The sequence below is a fragment of the Eucyclogobius newberryi genome, unplaced genomic scaffold (genome assembly GCF_026437365.1).
Source record: "Eucyclogobius newberryi isolate DKJ021-1_F unplaced genomic scaffold, fEucNew1.0.hap1 SCAF_14, whole genome shotgun sequence".
Lineage (NCBI taxonomy): Eukaryota > Metazoa > Chordata > Actinopteri > Gobiiformes > Gobiidae > Eucyclogobius > Eucyclogobius newberryi.
In genome coordinates, this window is record NW_027315768.1 from 18,501,148 (window position 1) to 18,520,900 (window position 19,753).

The 19,753-nt window shown below is 42.6% G+C and overlaps 1 protein-coding gene across 2 annotated transcripts; it reads right to left on the reverse strand.

Moving 5' to 3' along the window:
* Positions 1–152: 152 nt before the first annotated feature.
* Positions 153–11,000, reverse strand: srpx (sushi-repeat containing protein X-linked). Of its 2 annotated transcripts, XM_072444669.1 has the most exons (10): positions 10,713–10,997; positions 7,093–7,149; positions 5,344–5,532; positions 4,640–4,816; positions 4,189–4,315; positions 3,990–4,111; positions 2,945–3,124; positions 2,263–2,396; positions 734–855; positions 154–656 (listed from the first exon to the last, which is right to left on the reverse strand). In XM_072444669.1, exons 1-10 carry the CDS (start codon positions 10,822–10,824, stop codon positions 473–475), a joined length of 1,404 nt encoding a protein of 467 aa, XP_072300770.1. In that variant the 5' UTR covers positions 10,825–10,997; the 3' UTR covers positions 154–472. The 2 variants fall into 2 exon arrangements, with proteins under 2 accessions (XP_072300771.1, XP_072300770.1); XM_072444670.1 differs by lacking the exon at positions 7,093–7,149 and having other exon boundaries at positions 153–656; positions 10,713–11,000.
* Between the last annotated feature and the right edge of the window lie 8,753 nt (positions 11,001–19,753).

Sequence of the window (19,753 nt, forward strand, 5' to 3'; positions counted from 1 at the left end):
TAATGTATTGTGTTATATACTGTTTGTTATATAATTATCTCTATTGACTAGATTCACCAATACTACATAGTTATTTGTCATAAAGAGCTTCCTATATCAGCTAAATTGAACTTTTAAAAAAATCACCCAAACACAGACAAGTGTCAATTATTTTACTTCTTTTTTCTTTTTTTTTACAGAAGTGAGACATAAATATAAAAACTGAAACTTTTTTTTTTTGGTCTATACAGTAAAATAATTTTGTACAAAACACTTGTAACATCTCTGCTTTGACAAGACACAGAAATCAATATGATCGTGTAGCATTGTATGACTCAGTCCATTTAGTGTCCTGCTCCGTGACGGACATGACAACCTTTGAAAGCACTGAACGCAGAGAGCACGTCAGGTAGGAGTGTGTGAAATGGATGACGCTGCTTTAGATGACATCGATCGTGAGTCCTAAGAACGTGCTCTGACACATAAGGCGCCTTTATGAGTGGCAGCTCTGTCCTGCCTCCTGCTGAAGCACCATCTCGTCTTTGCGCAGTGGGAAGGTGTCGATGGTGGTGAACAGCTCAGCCGCCGTGATGGGGAAAGGGTAGCGCTGCTTGTCGATGCCCTGTTTGTCTACGAGCACCATTTGAAACGAGCGTTGAGGTATGCGCAGCAGGAGCCTACAATACACGTGATAATAGGCTTTGTATAAGTGTATAATGAATATGTTAATACTGAAGTGTGTTTGCACAATTACCTGAGCTGGAGGGCCAGTCCTGGAGTCAGCAGTCGGTGTCGGATTCGGCCGATCTGAGCTGGGTACGTCCCCACGACTTCAATCACAGTCACATGCCTCAAGTCCAGGCCACACTGTGCAGGCTGTTTCAATAAAACACAATAATGTATGGTCAGAATTTATTTTACTGTACCATTACCATTGCACGTTGTTACTTTGTACTTAATAAGATAAGTACATTGTATTTGGGGAAGTGTTTTCACAATGCTAAAATTTCAAACTTGAGTTTGATACTAAGGAATAAGCCTGATACATGATACTGATTTCAATACTACAATGATAATAAAAAAGAAACATTTCAGGCCAAGATTAAAAAAAATATAGACACAAAACACAAAATAATATTACCGGTACTTTCTTTTAGACATTATAGTCTCCTTCTAGTTCTGATAAAGCTCAAGATCATTCTAAAACTTTTCAGGAAAGTTCATATTTTATCTTGTTTCTGATTTGATAGTATCAATACTTATATTATATAAATACAAACGTGTAAGTGGTTTCAATACTAATATCGATTAGTATATGATTTACAAGGCACAGTAAAATATAGCCTAGTTATCCTACACATAAAATGTATTTGTATATTATACAAATCCATTTTAAGAAAAGGGCCATTTACAACCAACAGCACGTTCTTATTTGGGGGTCACCAGTTCATCTATAATCCTTACTGTGCTCAGATTTTAAATTTTGGCTGAGACCTGAGGCACAGTCTGAAACCACATTTCTGTATATAAGCAATATTCAAAACCAAACTATTTTTCATCACAGAACACTCTACTTATGTAGACCAGTAATGAACATTGAATCTGACAGCAAACATTATAGCTTGCTTTAAACTGGCAGGAGTCTACTCCTGATAAATAATATAATACATATTTATTTATTTTTGATACATACACATATGACGATTCATGTAAAGTTCATTATTAATATAATTATTAGGTCCTAGGCATAGCATAATGCTGCTTTATTTACTATATCACAATATGATCACCCATCTCTAGTTTTGAATCTGATAGCTATTTAACTATTTTTGCACACAAAGTCTGACATTTACAGCTCCTTTCAAACTTTATGAATGTTGCTTGGTGACCTTTACAGTTTGCATCGAGGTTTTGATGAAGATAAAAATTGTAAAATCATTTAATAGTCCTACAGTTTGACAGATCTTGGGAGCCATCACTCAACTAAAATGTCTGGTTTGTTAGTGTTGGCAACTGAGAAGGCCACGCTTTAGAAAGGTCAGGGGAATCAGGAATTAGGACAAGTCCTGTCTTAATGGCTTGTGATGCGATGAGAAAACGTGCCTCTGCTTCCTCAGAAGAGCCCGATAAGAGTCACTACCTCAATCATTTATTCATCTATTTGACATTTGCGGTTTATTCAACACCCCTCATGTTTTTGTGTTTTGGGCCGCCCCAGCCCCGGAGCCTCATTGTGACGCTCTGTGGGTGACCCGTGCACACACATCGGGAGTTGTGCCTCACCTGAAGGTTAGTCATCTGGAAGCGGTAGTTATGATTAGCAGCTGTAGGGGCTGAAATAATGAGCAGACGCCTCTTTTCGTAAAACTGGTCCAGGAGCGCCGCGGCCGAACGCACTCCCACATTTATGTTCATAGCTGAGACACAACAAGGAAACAAGTTCAAAACAAGTACATTTGGGAATTTAAAAAGTAAATCAAGCATGAAATTAAATAACTTTTTCACTGTTGATGATATATTAGACAAGAATATTTTATATCTATATTGTTTATATTTTGTTGTCATGTGTTTGATGACAAGTCATTTCAACTGTTGATTGCTTTATCCCAGAAACGTGACAAAAACTCCAAAAATCATTAATTTATGTCTTTAATTGACCGCTGCAGCGTTTCGGATCTCTACAACAGCAAAATGCGATGAGGTGGTCACACAGTTATGGGAAATATCAGTAAAACAAGATTTACTGTATGCAGAACAACACTTTGACACTAATCCATGGATTCCTATGATATTGCGAAAAGTTTTCAGGAAGTAAAATGTATTCAGGAGCGGGCTGGTTTGTTAAGTGCTTCGGGTATGTTCTGAAAGTTCCTCTGAAATTGTTTCAGTGCGGGGGTGTTACAAATCAATACAGCAGTGTTAAAGGTCTTTTCTGCTGCTGTGGGCTTGCTGTGTGTGTACGTACATGTGCAGGTGGTGTCAGTGCCGGACCAGGTGAGCCCATACTGACAGACTCTCGCTGCACTGCCCTGGAGATCAAAACCTCCGGTGCATTTGAATTCACAGCTGGCTCCGTAGTTGTCTTTGTCACTGTCACACTTCATGTAGCCGTTGTCTGGAGGGAACAGCGGGCTGCAGCGGCGAACTGCACAAAAACAACCCAGTCAGAAAAGAGGAAAAACTGACTTTGGACAGGCAAAACAAAACTACCAACTGTAAATATTGCATGATCATGTTTAACATTGTATGAACCTATTATTTGAATATGTAAAAGAAACCAGAACCAGCAGCAGGATGAAGAGAGCAATGATTAAATACAGCCAGTGTTGAATATCACAGCCTATTGACTTTCCATTTCCATAAAATCTGCTGAAAATGTAAGATAGTAGTTTTAATACTGGTGTTTTGTGTATTGACCAAACATGAATACAAAACATATATACAAATAATGTAATGTATTGAATACAAAACATATATACAAATAATCTATTGAGTATGTTTTTACTTGAGAAAAGATTAATCTAATGCACTGAGATAATCAATACTGCAAAATTCCAAGACAAGCTCTCCCAGCCTGACTAACTGCAGGTGGATCAACTGATGGATCTGAGGAAGTGTGTTGCGTTTGGGGAAGAACCAACAGCCCAGGATCTCCACAGGGCTGTGTACTTTCTCCTCTGCGCTTCTCATTGTACACAAACTGCTGCACCTCCAGCCACGTTGTTGTTGTTGTTGTTGTTGCTGTTGTTGTTGTTATTTTTGTTGTTGTTGTTGTTGTTGTTGTTTCATGTTACAGCTTATTGCTGAAGCAAGTTCCTAGATTGTGAATTTTTGTTTATGTTCACTGACGATGACAATTTTTTTCTAATTCTGATTCTGAATTGATTGTACAACTGCACTGTGCCATAAGATGCAGATATTATACCGTGTTGTTACTTTCAGGACAACTTGGTCTCAGAAACAACATTGTTAATGGCACAAACATTACATAAAGTATCCTGGTGAATTACCTCTCACTCTGACAGTGAAGCGACAGGACCCTTTGTTTCCTGCTCGATCAAACACAGTGTAGGACATTTTGTGGAGTCCCTCTGGGAAGTCTGATTTTGGAAGCCTTCCTTTAAACTCAACACTGCAGAAACATATTTGTTCAGTTTGTTCACAATGAAGAAGAAAACGGGAACAATATGGAACAAGACTAAGCCTGACTCTGTCAAGACGCCATCTGCAGTGTCCATGCCTTCCGGTGTGTCCCAGGACACCCGCGCTGTCAGCTTTCCAGGCTCAGCCCACTTATCCTTTATGGTGGGGCATTTGATTTTAGGAGGATCAATATCTGCACAAAAAATATGTAAGCGAAAGAAAAACAATAATGTTTAACTCTGTTTGACTTTCTACAACTACATGCTTGAAAAACAACACAATCCAGTATTTGTAGAGAAGTTACCTTTTATGAATGGCTGGGATTAAATACAATTCGGCTCTGTCTATATTTTTTTCACATTACCATAATTACTGCAGAAAACCTCTCATTAGGAAAAGTGCTCTCCTCTGTGGTAAGCTAAGTGTAGACAAGCCATGAGCAGATAATAAAGCCATTTTACATAACTACTATCTGTAGCACTAAACGTGAGGGATTAGAATTAAGTTTAAATCGCACCGACACATGTAGGCGCCCCGGAACTCCACATCTTGGTGTGTTGGCAGGTGGTTATCTTCTGTCCCTTCAGGGTGAATCCAAGGGAACAGAAGAACTCACAGCGAGAGTTGAAGTAGGAACCTCCTGAACATTTGTAGCCACCATTGACAGGCATTTCCGGCTTTGGACATCGGATCTCTGTGTATATATATGCAGAAGATAATGTAGAGGCCAAAAATATTGGATAAATACTGTAACCTCTAGTGAAGAGGTTACAGAGGTACAGTGTCCATACTGGGGATGGGACAAGACCTCGTGCCACATGATCTTAAAAGAGCAAAGTGTCACAAGATTCTGCACAAGCAGAAAAGGAGCTTGTGAGGTTGTTTGCATTTAGCTTGGACAAAATAGGGTTAATCCATCTATTGAGGAACTATATTTACAAAAAGCAGTGCAACATGACTGCAAAAAAATTAATAAGGCAAAGGAAAATTGAGGCAAATATTCTGAACTGAACTGGACAGAATCTATATTATAAATGATGTCCAAATCTGGTCTTGTCTTGTTCTCTATAATCTTATTCTTCTCTCACCCCTAGTTCATACAGTTCTGTGTGGCTTTTAGAACTACATGATCAAAAAGAGCGATAAATATTGATTACATGTAATTGCAGTTTAGTTGATCAAAGCTATAATAAGAATAGAAACAAAGTACTGATGGTTTACCACTGCAGGCGTAGTTTGCTGACCAGTGTTTGTTGGCCATACACACCACCTCTGGGCTCATGACTTCATATCCTCTCTTACAGTGGATCTTACAGCGAGTCCCCATCACGTTCTTGTAATGTTCTCCTCGAGGCGTACGGCAGCGTACATCTGCATGTTTCGCCTTGATCGGAGCACACCACGGCGTCCCTAAAATTAAAATGAACACATTTAGGTTGCATCATATTAGTATTTGAACCGTTGTCTACTACAATCATTTACTTTATTTAATCCCCCAGTTTAGAAATTGCATTTGACTCATCTTTCATTGTTGCCATGTCTATAGAATGCCGTAATAATACAATATCATGAAAGCAAATTAAGTAAATGAATTACATTGACAGAAAGAAATCAACAAACTGCAGTTTAAACATGCAAGTCATATGTCAGTAGAATAGCCTTAAAATAAATGATGGCGGTGTCTGCATGCAGCTATTTACATTTATTGTCACAGAATCAGGTCTTGTAGCTGCAGGTAATACTTACCTGAAAGAATAAAATCTTTGTTATAAAAAGAAATTCACCAATCTCCTACGTAGAGTCAGATTTGGTGAATTCCATTACCTTATCTCTCACTTTTCATAGTCCAACAGGGCCTTTCACAGCAGAGGGGCAGCCTTGCAAAAATATGATTATTTATTTGAAGTAAAGTAAAGATTATCTAATTAAATAATATTTTTTACTTTTAATGAATATTTATTTTGGTCCTTTGGTGCATGTTGTACATTTATGTAGCACATATGAAGAGGCTGGATTGCAGCCACACGCTCATAAACCGGTGCACACAGACACTAGAGTCCAAGGGAATAACAACAACAGTGGGAATAAAACTGCCAACTGTTTTATTACTGAGCAAATACACGTTGATCCAAACCACAAAGAGATTCACTTTTTGGTTTTGTTAAATAATATAGATTCACAATTTCAAATTATATTTTTTGCTTCTTTTTTAAACACTTTTAAAACAGTTCAAAATGAAGATTCTTTTTCACAGTGGATGGGAAATCACAAACTGTTTTGTCTATTTCCCTCTGAAACCGTCCACACACAAGAGTACAGTTGGACAGGAGCAAAGAGTCACTAATTTCCAGTTCGAATAAATATCTGTATTCATTACACAACGTTCCTGCCTGCCTCTTCCCATCGGCATGTGAGTTTATATTGGCACAGCCCCCACAACCACTGAATACGAGAAAATACATTTAAGCCTCAGCACAAGACAAGAGTGCGGTTTGGCTCTGAGAGGAAAGTTCCACATTCAAATGACCTGGATTCTGAGGCTGTAAGAAACTTTGACGTAGCAGTGTCGTCTGAAGGAGCTAAGCACCACTGACTTATGTGGCCAAACTGTGCCTCAATGTGCTATTTATATCTGATCACGCATATGATATGATACAGCGTGTAAACAGACCACTTCTGTTAATAGTGCCATTTAATTTGTGGTGTGAAAACCCTGGTGGATCATTGCAATCTCACAATATAGATTAATACAAATTTAATTTAACCACGCAGGGGGAAAAAAATATTTGGAAACTTTAAGGAACAGATCGTGTTTATTTTTAATAATTAACACACTGAATTTCACTAATAAAGCAAATGTTTCAAATCTAATCATAGTGCTTTGCAGCTCTAGGCAAGAAAAGTAATTACATGGACTGCATAACACCAATCAGAGAAAAAACACTTAAAGTGTGCGCATGCATGATTTACCTTTATATCTGTGTGAATACAAATCTTCATCATCTCCATAGTGGTACTGTCCCGAACCTAGATGCAAAAGAAAAGAAGAAACTAATTTGGCTAAAGGAGCCACATCTAAGTTATTGAGCAATGTCAATGTTAGTAAGTCTTTATAAGCAGTTTTTTAGATAAAACATTGAAACATTGTTCCATATATATATATATATATATATATATATATATATATATATATATATATATATATATATATATATATATATATATATATATATATATATATATATATATATATATATATATATATATATATATATATATATATATATATATATATATATATATATATATATATATATATACACACAGCTCCCATGAATAATGCTCACCACCACAGATAGCTGAGGTCAGGTTGTGAATCAAATGTGAACACCTATGTCAAGCAGTGACCAGGTGTATACAAAAACCAGGAGTGAGTCACAAACCGAGGATGGCAGCGTGCAGGATATGTTCTGGTTATGTACAGCTTTACGATGCTTATTCAGAGAACCAAAACGGTGCACAAGCAAGTTGTTGGAGAGTTCAAGAGAAACAAAAATTACAAATAGACAACATTGACCTTTCAAGAATCTCTAAAAGTCTCAGCGAGAGAAAAGCCACAGATTCTCCAAGATAAACAAATGAAATCCCATCAGGGGCAACTCTAGAAGTTTAGAGTGGAACATTTGGCTCTGGTGGAAACTTCTGAAAAGCTTGTAGTACTGAAGCATCAGAATGAGTGAGCTTTGAAGCTGTTAAAATTAAGTGTGATAAATGTTAAAAAAAGATCAGAGATCTTAAAAAAGGTTAAGAGAAAGAGACCAACCACCAACATGAAGCAGGTGAAGCAGAAATCTTTCCACCACAGTGATTTTTCTCACACTCCATAGACATAGACATCTACATCTACAAAATACTAAAACTATTTTTAAGACTGATCATCTAGAACGATCTCTCAAATTAAAATTTGTTCCAATAAGTACAAGTTTAAATGTTTGACTAAGCTATATATTTTGAAGTAGGACATGAGCCAAAATAGGGGCGTGGTCTTTGACTATGCCCCCCTGAACCCCACTGTGAATGTGTCCAGTGTTCAGGATCCACAAGGGAGGACTGTTTTCCTCATCGTGGAGCTTCATATTTCGACCTCATGTTGGTCAATGAACTTGACACCGTCCGTCTCATCCCTCATTTCTCTTTTTTTAAGAATTCAATAAAAGCAGACTGGATCAAAATATATATTGACAGTCACTCAGCACCAGGGCGCCTGATGAGGAAACCTCGGTGTCTGTTTCTTAATTAGACAGAGGAGACAGAGAAAGGTATGTGAATGTAACTGTAGACATGCTCTCTATGTAGCGCTGTAACAACTTTACTACTGAATAGGGTTGTCAAAAGTATTGAAATTCAGATACTAATTGATACTAAATCTATTATTAAAGTAAATACTGATTTGAAGTATCAGTACTAAAAATAACAAGAACAGGACAAAATGTGACTTTTTCTTGGCAGTTTTATAATGATCATATGTCAGGGCTGTACTAAATATATCAATATTGTGATATTTCATGACAGACTTCTTGGAAATCTGTGTATCGATACAGATGCGTATCGTGATACTTTGAAAAAATATAAATTCATTATAAATTGCAGAGTTCTACACTTCTTGACTGCTGCATAAAGGCTGAATCTGAGGACAGTAGTATTCTGATATTATTGTGAACAGGAAATTCCAATGCATTTTGTTATTCTTCTTAATCAAAGCATAATTTTAGTAAACTTCGAACACCGGGTTAATATCATTGTATAAGGATAAGCATATCGTATCAAGTTCAGAGTATTGGGATTCGTTTCGTATCAAGGACCCTGTATTGTCATAGTTATTGTATCATGTGGTACTAGATAATACCCAGCCCAATCGTGAGCTGTATCTGACTATCTTTATCTAGTATAAGATCACAGAGGTTTAAAAAGAAAGGACAATTATACTGTATAGAAAATGTCAGTCAATTGTCTGAAACCAATTACTACTGAAGAATTAGACAAATATATCACTGTATGCTAGTGTAACTTTTGGATTTGACTTCACACTCAGTAATGCCTCTAGCTGACTGGCAACCACAGATTTGTGAGTCTATTTGCAAATTCAAGCATGACTTTTGGCTACAAACATAAATCTTTTCCATTTAAGGGTATAATAAGAGGCTGCAACTGTCACTTAGTTATTTTCATTATACTCTAAAGCAGACATGGAAAAGATGATTAAAAAGCAAGTCTATATATTTTTTAAAAAGCAAGCCATATATTTGTATACAGTGGAGATGGAGCTTTTTACTATGGGCAGTAACTTAACACAAATGACTGCCATAAACATGAAGTGCGTTAGAAAGTAATAAACTGTTGACTTGTTGGTTTAGCTGTTATAAATCTTGTAAAGGTTTTCCCATGAAAATCCACTGAAATCCTTTTTGTTGTAACTTTATTTATTCCGGCTTTGGCTGGAGATGCCACTTCCAGGATTGTCAGCACTATCGCTGAATCTTGGAAACTGTGATCAGGCTTGAAAACTACGAGCTGTCTCTGTCTGGATCTTACAACATCTAAGGATTTCATTCCAGGGCTTCACCACTCAGACACACAAATAAGGACTAAATGAAGTCTGTCACTACCAGAACAAACATGGCACAGTGCTGTTAAATAAACAGTACACACCAGCGTCCTATCTGTCAGCACCACACACTCTATTCACTGAGTAAATCTGCTGTCAGGGTCTTGTTTCAGCCTGTGTCATCACCACACTGGGCTGCAAAGCAATAACGCACATGCACGATACAGCTTTGAAGTTTCTGAGCTTCTGTGAACTTACACTCTTGGTTCTCTGATGTTAGTGAACTCGTCTGCTTACATTATACATTAGAGAACATTTCTGAATCTCTGTGAGATAAAAGATTGTAAACATTCGGCTACATTAGAACATAAGGTCAGGGTCCATATCATGCATATTTTTTATTTTACTACTATTACCCAATCTGAAGATGATGTGTTCAAACAAAGATGTGCAATGTCAGTCAATTCATCGCATCTAAATGAGTAAAACAGTTCCAGTGTGTAGTACAAGGCACCACTGTGAAAGCATGCTGCATGTAATCTGGAAAACCAAGCTATAAGGAGCTGAACCCAAAGACATGGGGGCTTTAAAATACTTCAAGATATTACCATCCAAAGAAATAAAAGGGTTAACATGTTGTAACCCATCAAGTAGAATAATAAGAAAGCATAAATATGAGTGCAAAGGACCAGGGGAGTGAACAGTGTTGAGCTCTGTGCAGAGCTCTGCAGAAATGTCCCCCAGATGCGCACTGCACTCCTCCAGTGTCAGACCTCCACGTAAACAGCGGCTCACCGACAAATCACTGCGCGGCCGCAACAAGCCTCCGCAAACCGCGTGAACAGCGCTAATAATCCACTCCTCACACAAACATGAGCACAACCGCCTGGCTCAGGACGTTTAAAGCCGTTTACAGCGTTAGTGGATGGAGCCCCGGCGGTGATGCCAGCAGCGTGTAATGTCCCCTAAGTGAGTCTGGTCCTACCTTCGTGCCCCTGGCACAGGCAGAGGTGCAGGGCTACGATCACCACAGGCCACATGTCCACGGAGCAGCACGGTCTGCCTCTGAAGCAGCAAAAGGAAAACTTCCAGCGCATTCCTGCTCCTCAAAGGCCCGCCTCTTGATCCAGGAACAACGGAGACTTCTGCTCCTGCTCCAGGCTCCACCGCCGGGGCTCAGACATGAGAGAGGAGCCACTCTCCAGACTATAATCACAAACACAAGCCTCGTGCTGCAGGCAACCGTGCAATTTGTTCACACTTGACTTGTTTCAAGAGACCGCACAAACTTAACACACACAAACACACAAAACTACTAGATTTCAGTTCAATAAGCTTACACGACTCGATTGGTCATTGTCATTGTGGATTTGCAGGGCCGGCCCAAGCCTTCAGGGGGCCCTAAACGAAAACATTTTTGGGGGCCCCTCACCACGTCATCAGAATCAGTTTTATTGCCATTGTCAGTAAACAATTCACATATGGGAACTTTCTTCAACGCAAACAAAGCACACCAAAACTCCAGGGCATCCGTTTGCCAGTTAGTTTATTCTTAACACTTCACAAGCTCAAATATTGATAACTTAAATCCCACAATGCAACTTGGTATTCCGCTGACATCACCTCTACTCCCTGTACAAATAACACACGTCCCAGATATGTTTTTGGGCGTATTTGTGGGCGTTAAGGGTCGACAGCCACATTAGCAGTTTAAATTAATGAACAGGGGGGTCTGGGGGAGATTTTCAGACCTTTTTGGTTCTTCTGGTGCATTTTAATGTGGTCCAGCCGGCTAAAATAAGAGTAAAAAGTTGAGGTTGTAATGCTATAAAATGATGTCGTGATGAAACTGTGCCAGGAGAAAATGACTAAAGCCAGTTATTAATACATTAGTGTACTTAATTACTCAATACAATATTGGCTATGAAAAATAATTATTATCAAATTGATTCATTTTAACTGAAAATGTAAAATTAATAGTTATCCTTACTAATTTATCTTTTACTGCTCCCAACTGTTCCTTCTTGCCAAAGTGACAAAACAAGTTATATTAAATTAAACAAATGGCATAAGCATTGCTTGATAACACTGATAAAACTACACAGTGCAAACATGTTATTCCCAGAGAATGAACAGAACGAGAAGTGAAGGTCCAAACCTAGCTTTAGTGAAGAGACTGCGTTTCTGCAACTTTGCCACTTTTATATAAAAATATATAGTATTATTCTATAACAGACGTAATTATAATGTGTCTGGTTATTTTTCACTATCAATTTATTATAATTTATAACAAATAGTCTAATGATGCTTTTTAAATAAATTTAAATGTTTTATTGCTCTATTAAAAGTGAATTACAATATAAATGTTTGTTCTGATCAGAACACCACACACTGGACTCCTGCGTGAAACAATGCTGCGATGTGATTGGCTGATGGACCTTACGTGCATAAACCTTTACGTTCCTCTCATTGCACTTTAAGAAGTCAAAGTAAAACGGACATCACGAGTCACGATTGATCTCACACATGGTGATGTGAGAGAGAGGGGACCAAACTCAAACCCGCTCATCTCTAACTGAGGCTGCACAGGGGCCCGGGACAGGGGCCCGGAACAGGGGCCGCACACTGTTCACAAGTCTCACGTCAGAGGTTCTGGACGAGACGGCGCTCGTCCGGACCGGATCCCCGCCTCTTAGTGACCCGGACCATAGAGGCCCCTCACCGGCCTCACCTGCAGCTCACACGGGCTGGTGTAAATGTTAAGCCCATTATCTTTCATTCAGACACATTGTGCGCGGGGCAGAGCTCTCGTCGCCTCCAGCCTGAACGAACTAACGTGACAGAATCGTGTTGTTTCAAACAGCAGCATTAACCGTCTCTTTGTAAGAGAAGTTCAATACCTGGAGTGTTGTTGAGTTTGTAGTTTCTTTACATCGTCAAGAAGTTTCTTCTTTCGTTTTTCGGCATCGGGGGGATATATTCCTCTGGACATGAGGACCACGCAGGGACCACGTTCTGTTGTGTTTATGTTTTGCTCTCGAGCTCCTCGCGCACAATGAAGTTGACCAATCAGCGCAGGTTTGGTGTCTTGGTTGCCAGATTGTCATTACAAATAAATGCGGTTTGTGCGTTATATGTTACCGCTGTGTGCGCTGCAGCGCCAGCAGCGCTACTACACTAGTTGCGCACGCTGCGCTTGCACTTCGCATAAGACGGGTTGCCAGATTGGGGGCCCTATTAACGCCTCGGGGCCCTACGCGGCTGCTTAGTTCGCTTATAGGCTGGGCCGGCCCTGTGGATTTGTAAGACAATAAAGGTTACGACCTCATAGGCTAAATAGATAAATATCTAGGCCTTGCCTGCCATAAATCAGCATGTTGCCTAATAATAACAACAGGGCAAAGCCTGTCGAGCCAAACTAAACAATCTGCTCCAGACAGGAACTCTATGGGCTATTTCTCATTCTGAGAAGTCCCCATCTGAAATAAACACGAAACATGAGATTTACATATGTTTATTTGCAAATCTTATGCAGAATCATCATGCAGAATAACTGTTTCACTGTTTCTGTGATTGTGAGGAGAAGAGAGTTGGACTGAGCAGAGCCAATGATAGTTCATGTTGTTGTGAGCAGTCTGTAAAGATTCATAAATTACACTGATTTTACCAACAGTTTTGTACCAAAACAAATTGTATTTGTGTCATTTCACACACAACAGTTAGTTTTGTCAGAGCAGCACAGCAGAGGTGAAACAAATGTTCACTGTGAACCCAACTTTAACAGGCACTGCACTGTTTGGTTTGGATTATAATACCATCACAAACATGCATTTCCTTTGCAACAGCTTCTCATTTTGTTTTTTGAGCCACTTTCTGTGAAGGAGTTCACCTCTTGCTTGTCATTCCGAGGTGGACTGTACTCACATTTACTTGAGTAACTTTTTCAAGAAATTGTACTTGAGTTATATTTTTATTTAAGTTATACAGTTCTCTTACTTGAGTTAAAAGTGTTGATTAATTTTCCCACTGTGAGTAAGTCTAAGTGACAAAAGCTTTATGTTGACAATGTGAAATTATTTGATCATTTGTGTTTCTTGCACTGCTCCTTCAGATGTATTCAGATATATTATTTAGTTTTTCTAATGTTTGTGTCCACCCTTTGAAAATACCAGATTTTATCCATTATTTAATGTTTTGGCCCTCCAAATATATAAACTAAATTATTTTAGTGTTCCATACACAACCGTATTTGTTTATTTCCTGCCTTCAACCTAGGCTAGGATCTCGGCTAGGACACAACTTTGAAGCAGACTGGCGGATACAGTAATGAACAAGCAGACGTATAGAGTAGATGGAATTATTTGTAATTGGAAGTGTGTGTGGTTTTCTGTAAAAAGCAAAATAGTACAAATTAAATCAAAAATAAATAAGCTAAGAATATCTGTAAAGGAAAACTAAACAAAGGAAATTGCATAAATATATGAGATCAGCTACGGCAGTTAGCTCATATACAATGTCACTTATTGCAGCCTATGAACAATAAACGTGAGTTGTAACATTAATAGAAAAGATATAAATAGAACATACATGGTCATTGATGCACACAGGTAGGATAATGAATACACTAGATATTCTATAACTTGGCAACTTTTACAAACAGCTCTTAAGACAAAACTCTTAACTGATAAGTCTGAGTATCTAAGTTGGTTGCTGTGGCAACTAGAACTCATTGCCAAGCTGTGTTCTAAGAGTACGCACAGGGAACTTTAACCTACTATTTACATAAACCTTTTGGACACACACGTACTCTTGCTTGAGCAATAGTTTACCCAAATAACTTGAGTCATTTCTTGGACCACTACTTTGATGTGTGTATTTTGTGATTGGCAGTGTAACAGTGGCTCGGAGAAGAGGTTTTATTCATCTGTAAGAGCTAAAGCAGAAGCACTAAAGCTACACCGCAACGGCAGCTCATTCTTTCTGAGGTAAGTGTGTCTGTTTTTATTTGGATTCTAATGAGTAAAAATGTGACAAGACGTGGACTATATGACTGAAAGTGGGCCACAACCTACATTTCCTGGGCTGAAATAGGTGAGAACTGCCCCTAATGAGAACCGTTCCAATTCTACAACATCCTCAAGTCAGTTCAAATCTACTTAGAATATAAAAGTACTCTCTTTGTGAGTATGCTGGGAGTTGAACATTAGCTCTGACTTTGTGTGCAAACGATGTATGATCGCATTGTCCCTGTTGAGTAAATGAATAAATAACTGAAGGATGCAGAGGACAAGAGCGGTTTAACTACACTAAATAAAGCATGAACAAAGACATAATTCATATTGAACAAAGAGTTTATTAAGAATGATTGAGGCCTTGTAATTCATACAACTATAAGTTATTCTTGTCCATCGTGGCTTGGAGCTCCTCCACTGACTGATTCTTCTGGAGCTCATTTTGGGAGGTGATGAAGTCCTTGCTCTCAGCCTCCTCAGTGACCTCATGTAGCCTTGTACTTCGCCAATTTCTTCCTCATGTTCATCATGGCAACCTCTTGTTCCTCTATAGTGACAATGGCATCCTCCAGTTCTTCACGAACATCTGCACAGTCGAAGTAGTGATTCACTTTAAGTGTCACCACTTGTTCTTGGAGACAACAAGTGAACATTTCCATTTCCTCCACCTCTGCTTGTTTTTGGAGGGCAATGGTCTGCTGATCTCTGGAGAACGTCTTCAGATGTTCGTTCTCCTGGTTCAGGTCTTCTATAAATTCATCAACCTGCTGGCTGGTCTTGTTGTAGAGTTTAATCCAAAACTCTACAATGGCATTCTTTTCCTCTTTGGCTTCCCACAGCTGCTCCTGTAGGTCCTCTACAAGATCTTTGTTCTGCTGGACCTCTTTCTGCTGCTCCATCACTCTCCACTTCAGCATGTTACTGACCTGGAGCTGCACTTCATAGTTTGTTTGGACCTCCTGAAGTTGTCGGCTCAGCTCTGGCACCTGCAGATTCTCACAGCACTCATCCAGCTGCTTCTGTAGCTCCTCTACTTTTGTTTCCAGGGTGTCCTTCTGGTGGACCAGCTCCCTCACTCTCCACGTCTGTTCCTCATTGATGTGGAGAAGATCTTCATTGGTTCTTTGAGCCTCCTGAAGCGCTTGGCTCAGTTTTTCCTTGGAGTCCAGCTCTTTCTGTAGCTCTGATACTTTCCTTTCGAGGGATCGTTTCTGCTGGGCGTCGGCCTCCAACTGCTTCACTCTACACGATTGTACAGAGTTGATGCGGAGCAGATTTTGTAGCATTTGTCTCAGCTCGATCACCAGTGGGTTCTCCAGTGGGTAGTAGCACATGAGAGCCACCTCTCCTGGTGGAACTGCAGCCCACATGTTGTTCTGCGTGAATATATTTCCGTTCATCATATTGGATGTTTCTCGTTGAGTCCAAGATTGTTATAAAGTGTGGTGTTTCTTCCCGCTCTTATATACGCAATATATATAGGCGAGCTTTATGACATCACATGGCTTTATGACATCACACGGCTTTAAGACCATACATGACTTTATGACATCACACGGCTTTAAGACCATACATGGCTTTATGACATCACACGGCTTTATGACCATACACGGCTTTATGACATCACACGGCTTTATGACCATACACGGCTTTATGACATCATACATCACACTTTATGGCGTGCTTTCTGTTGCTATGTTACATAGAGCCCAACTACTTTGAACCAGTAGCGTGCTGGCTAATCGGGAGAGTCGGGGCGTTTCCCGGTGGCCGCAGGACTTTTGGGCCGGTGGCCGCTGTGGTTCAGTGGCTCTGCCGCGCTCCGTGCACTCTCCTCGGCCCGGAGCTGACAGCCCTCTGCTCCGGGCCTTTCCCTGAGCACTGATTGGCTGCTTTGGCTGTCTGTTTGGTCTTCTCTATCTCTGATTGGCTGCTGGTTCTCTTTCCTCCTGTGTCATTGGTTTCTTTTCTTTGATTGGCCGCACGTTGAAAGTGGGTGGGAGGACAGCGCAAGTCCGCGGAGTTTGCAGTTACAAAAAGGCTTTTTCCACATAATATATTAATACATCCATCCATCCATCCATCTTCTGCCGCTTTATCCGGGGCCGGGTCGCGGGGGCAGCAGTCTGAGCAGGGACTCCCAGACTTCCTTCTCCCCAGGGGGGATCCCGGGGCGTTCCCAGGCCAGCCGAGAGACATAGTCTCTCCAGCGTGTCCTGGGTCTTCCCCGGGGCCTCTTCCCGGTGGGACATGCCTGAAACACTTCCCGAGGGAGGCGCCCAGGAGGCATCCGAAACAGATGCCCGAGCCACCTCAGCTGGCTCCTCTCGACGTGGAGGAGCAGCGGCTCTACTCCGAGCTCCCCCCGTGTGGCCGAGCTCCTCACCTTATCTCTAAGGGAGCGCCCAGCCACACGGCGGAGGAAACTCATTTCGACCGCTTGTATCCGCGATCTTGTTCTTTCGGTCACTACCCAAAGCTCATGACCATAGGTGAGGGTAGGAACGTAGACCGACCGGTAAACAGAGAGCTTTGCCTTTCGGCTCAGCTCCCTCTTTACCACAACGGTCCGATGCAGCGACTGCATCACTGCAGCCGCTGCACCGATCCGCCTGTCGATCTCACGCTCCATCCTTCCCTCACTCGTGAACAAGACCCCAAGATACTTGAACTCCTCCACTTGGGGCAAGGACACCCCACCCACCTGGAGAGGGCAAGCCACCTTTTTCCGGTCGAGAACCATGGCCTCGGATTTGGAGGTGCTGATTCTCATCCCAGCCGCTTCACACTCGACTGCAAACCGTCCCAGTGCATGTTGCAGGTCCGGGTTTGATGGAGCCATCAGGACAACATCGTCTGCAAACAGCAGAGATGAGATCCTGTGGTCCCCAAACCGGACACCCTCCGACCCCTGACTGCGCCTAGAAATTCTGTCCATAAAAATTATGAACAGAACCGGTGACAAAGGGCAGCCCTGGCGGAGTCCAACATGCACTGGGAACAGGTCTGACTTACTGCCGGCAATGCGAACACAGCTCCTGCTCCGGTCATACAGGGACCGGACAGCCCTGAGCAAAGGGCCCCGGACCCCGTACTCCCGGAGCACCCCCCAAAGGACACCCCGAGGGACACGGTCGAAAGCCTTCTCCAGATCCACAAAGCACATGTGGACTGGTTGGGCAAACTCCCATGAGCCCTCGAGCACCCGATGGAGGGTATAGAGCTGGTCCAGTGTTCCACGACCGGGACGAAAACCACTCTGCTCCTCCTGAATCCGAGGTTCGACTATCGGTCGGATTCTCCTCTCCAGTACCTTGGAATAGACCTTACCCGGGAGGCTGAGGAGTGTGATCCCTCTGTAGTTGGAACACACCCTCCGGTCCCCCTTCTTGAACAGAGGGACCACCACCCCGGTCTGCCAGTCCAGAGGCACGGTCCCCGAACGCCACGCGATGTTGCAGAGACGTGTCAACCAAGACAGTCCTACAACATCCAGATACTTTAGGTACTCAGGGCGGATCTCATCCACCCCCGGAGCCCTGCCACCGAGGAGTTTCCGAACAACCTCAGTGACTTCAGCTCGGGTGATGGATGAGCCAGCCTCCGAGTCCCCGGTCTCTACTTCCTCTTCGGAAGACGTGACTGAGGGATTAAGGAGATCCTCAAAGTATTCCTTCCACCGTCCGACGACATCCCCAGTTGAGGTCAGCAGGCCTCCACCCGCACCGTAAACGGTGTTGGTGAGACACTGCTTCCCCCTCCTGAGGCGCCGGACGGTTTGCCAGAATTTCTTTGGTGCCGACCGATAGTCCTCCTCCATGGCCTCCCCGAACTCCTCCCAGGCCCGGGTTTTTGCCTCTGCGACAGCACGAGCCGCGGCTCGCTTGGCCTGCCGATACCCGTCGATGACCTCCGGAGACCTACAAGCCAGAGTGGCCTGATAGGCCTCCTTCTTCAGTCTGACAGCATCCCTTACTTCCGGTGTCCACCACCGGGTTCGGGGGTTGCCGCCACGACAGGCACCGGAGACCTTGCGACCACAACTCCGAGCAGCCGCATCAACAATGGAGGCGGAGAACATGGTCCACTCGGACTCAATGTCCCCAGCCTCCCCCGGGACATGGGAGAAGCTCTCCCGGAGGTGCGAGTTGAATACCCTACTGACAGAGGGCTCCACTAGACGTTCCCAACAGACCCTCACAATGCGCTTGGGTCTGCCAAGTCTGTCCGGCTTCCTCCTCCGCCAGCGGATCCAACTCACCACCAGGTGGTGATCGGTTGACAACTCTGCCCCTCTCTTCACCCGAGTGTCCAAGACACGCGGCCGGAGGTCTGATGACACGACAACAAAGTCGATCATTGACCTCCGGCCTAGGGTGTCCTGGTGCCATGTGCACTGATGGACACCCTTGTGCTTGAACATGGTGTTCGTTATGGACAATCCGTGGCTAGCACAGAAGTCCAATAACTGAACACCGCTCGGGTTCAGATCGGGGAAGCCGTTCTTCCCGATCACCCCTCTCCAGGTGTCACTGTCATTGCCCACGTGGGCGTTGAAGTCCCCCAGTAGAACAACGGAGTCCCCGGTCGGTGCACTGTCCAGTACCCCTCCCAAGGACTCCAAGAAGGCCGGGTACTCTGCACTGCTGTTCGGCCCGTAGGCCGCCACAACAGTGAGAGACCTGTCCCCCACCCGAAGGCGGAGGGACGCGACCCTCTCGTTCATCGGGGTAAACTCCAACACGTGGCGGCTGAGCTGAGGGGCTATCAGCAAGCCCACACCAGCCCGCCGCCTCTCCCCGCGGGCAACACCAGAGAAGTGGAGCGTCCAGCCCCTCTTGAGGAGATGGGTTCCAGAGCCCAAACTGTGCGTGGAGGTGAGGCCGACTATATCTAGTCGGTATCGCTCAACCTCCCGCACAAGCTCAGGCTCTTTCCCCCCCAGCGAGGTGACATTCCATGTCCCCAGAGTTAGTCTCTGTGTCTGGAGATCTGGTCGCCGAGGCCCCTGCCG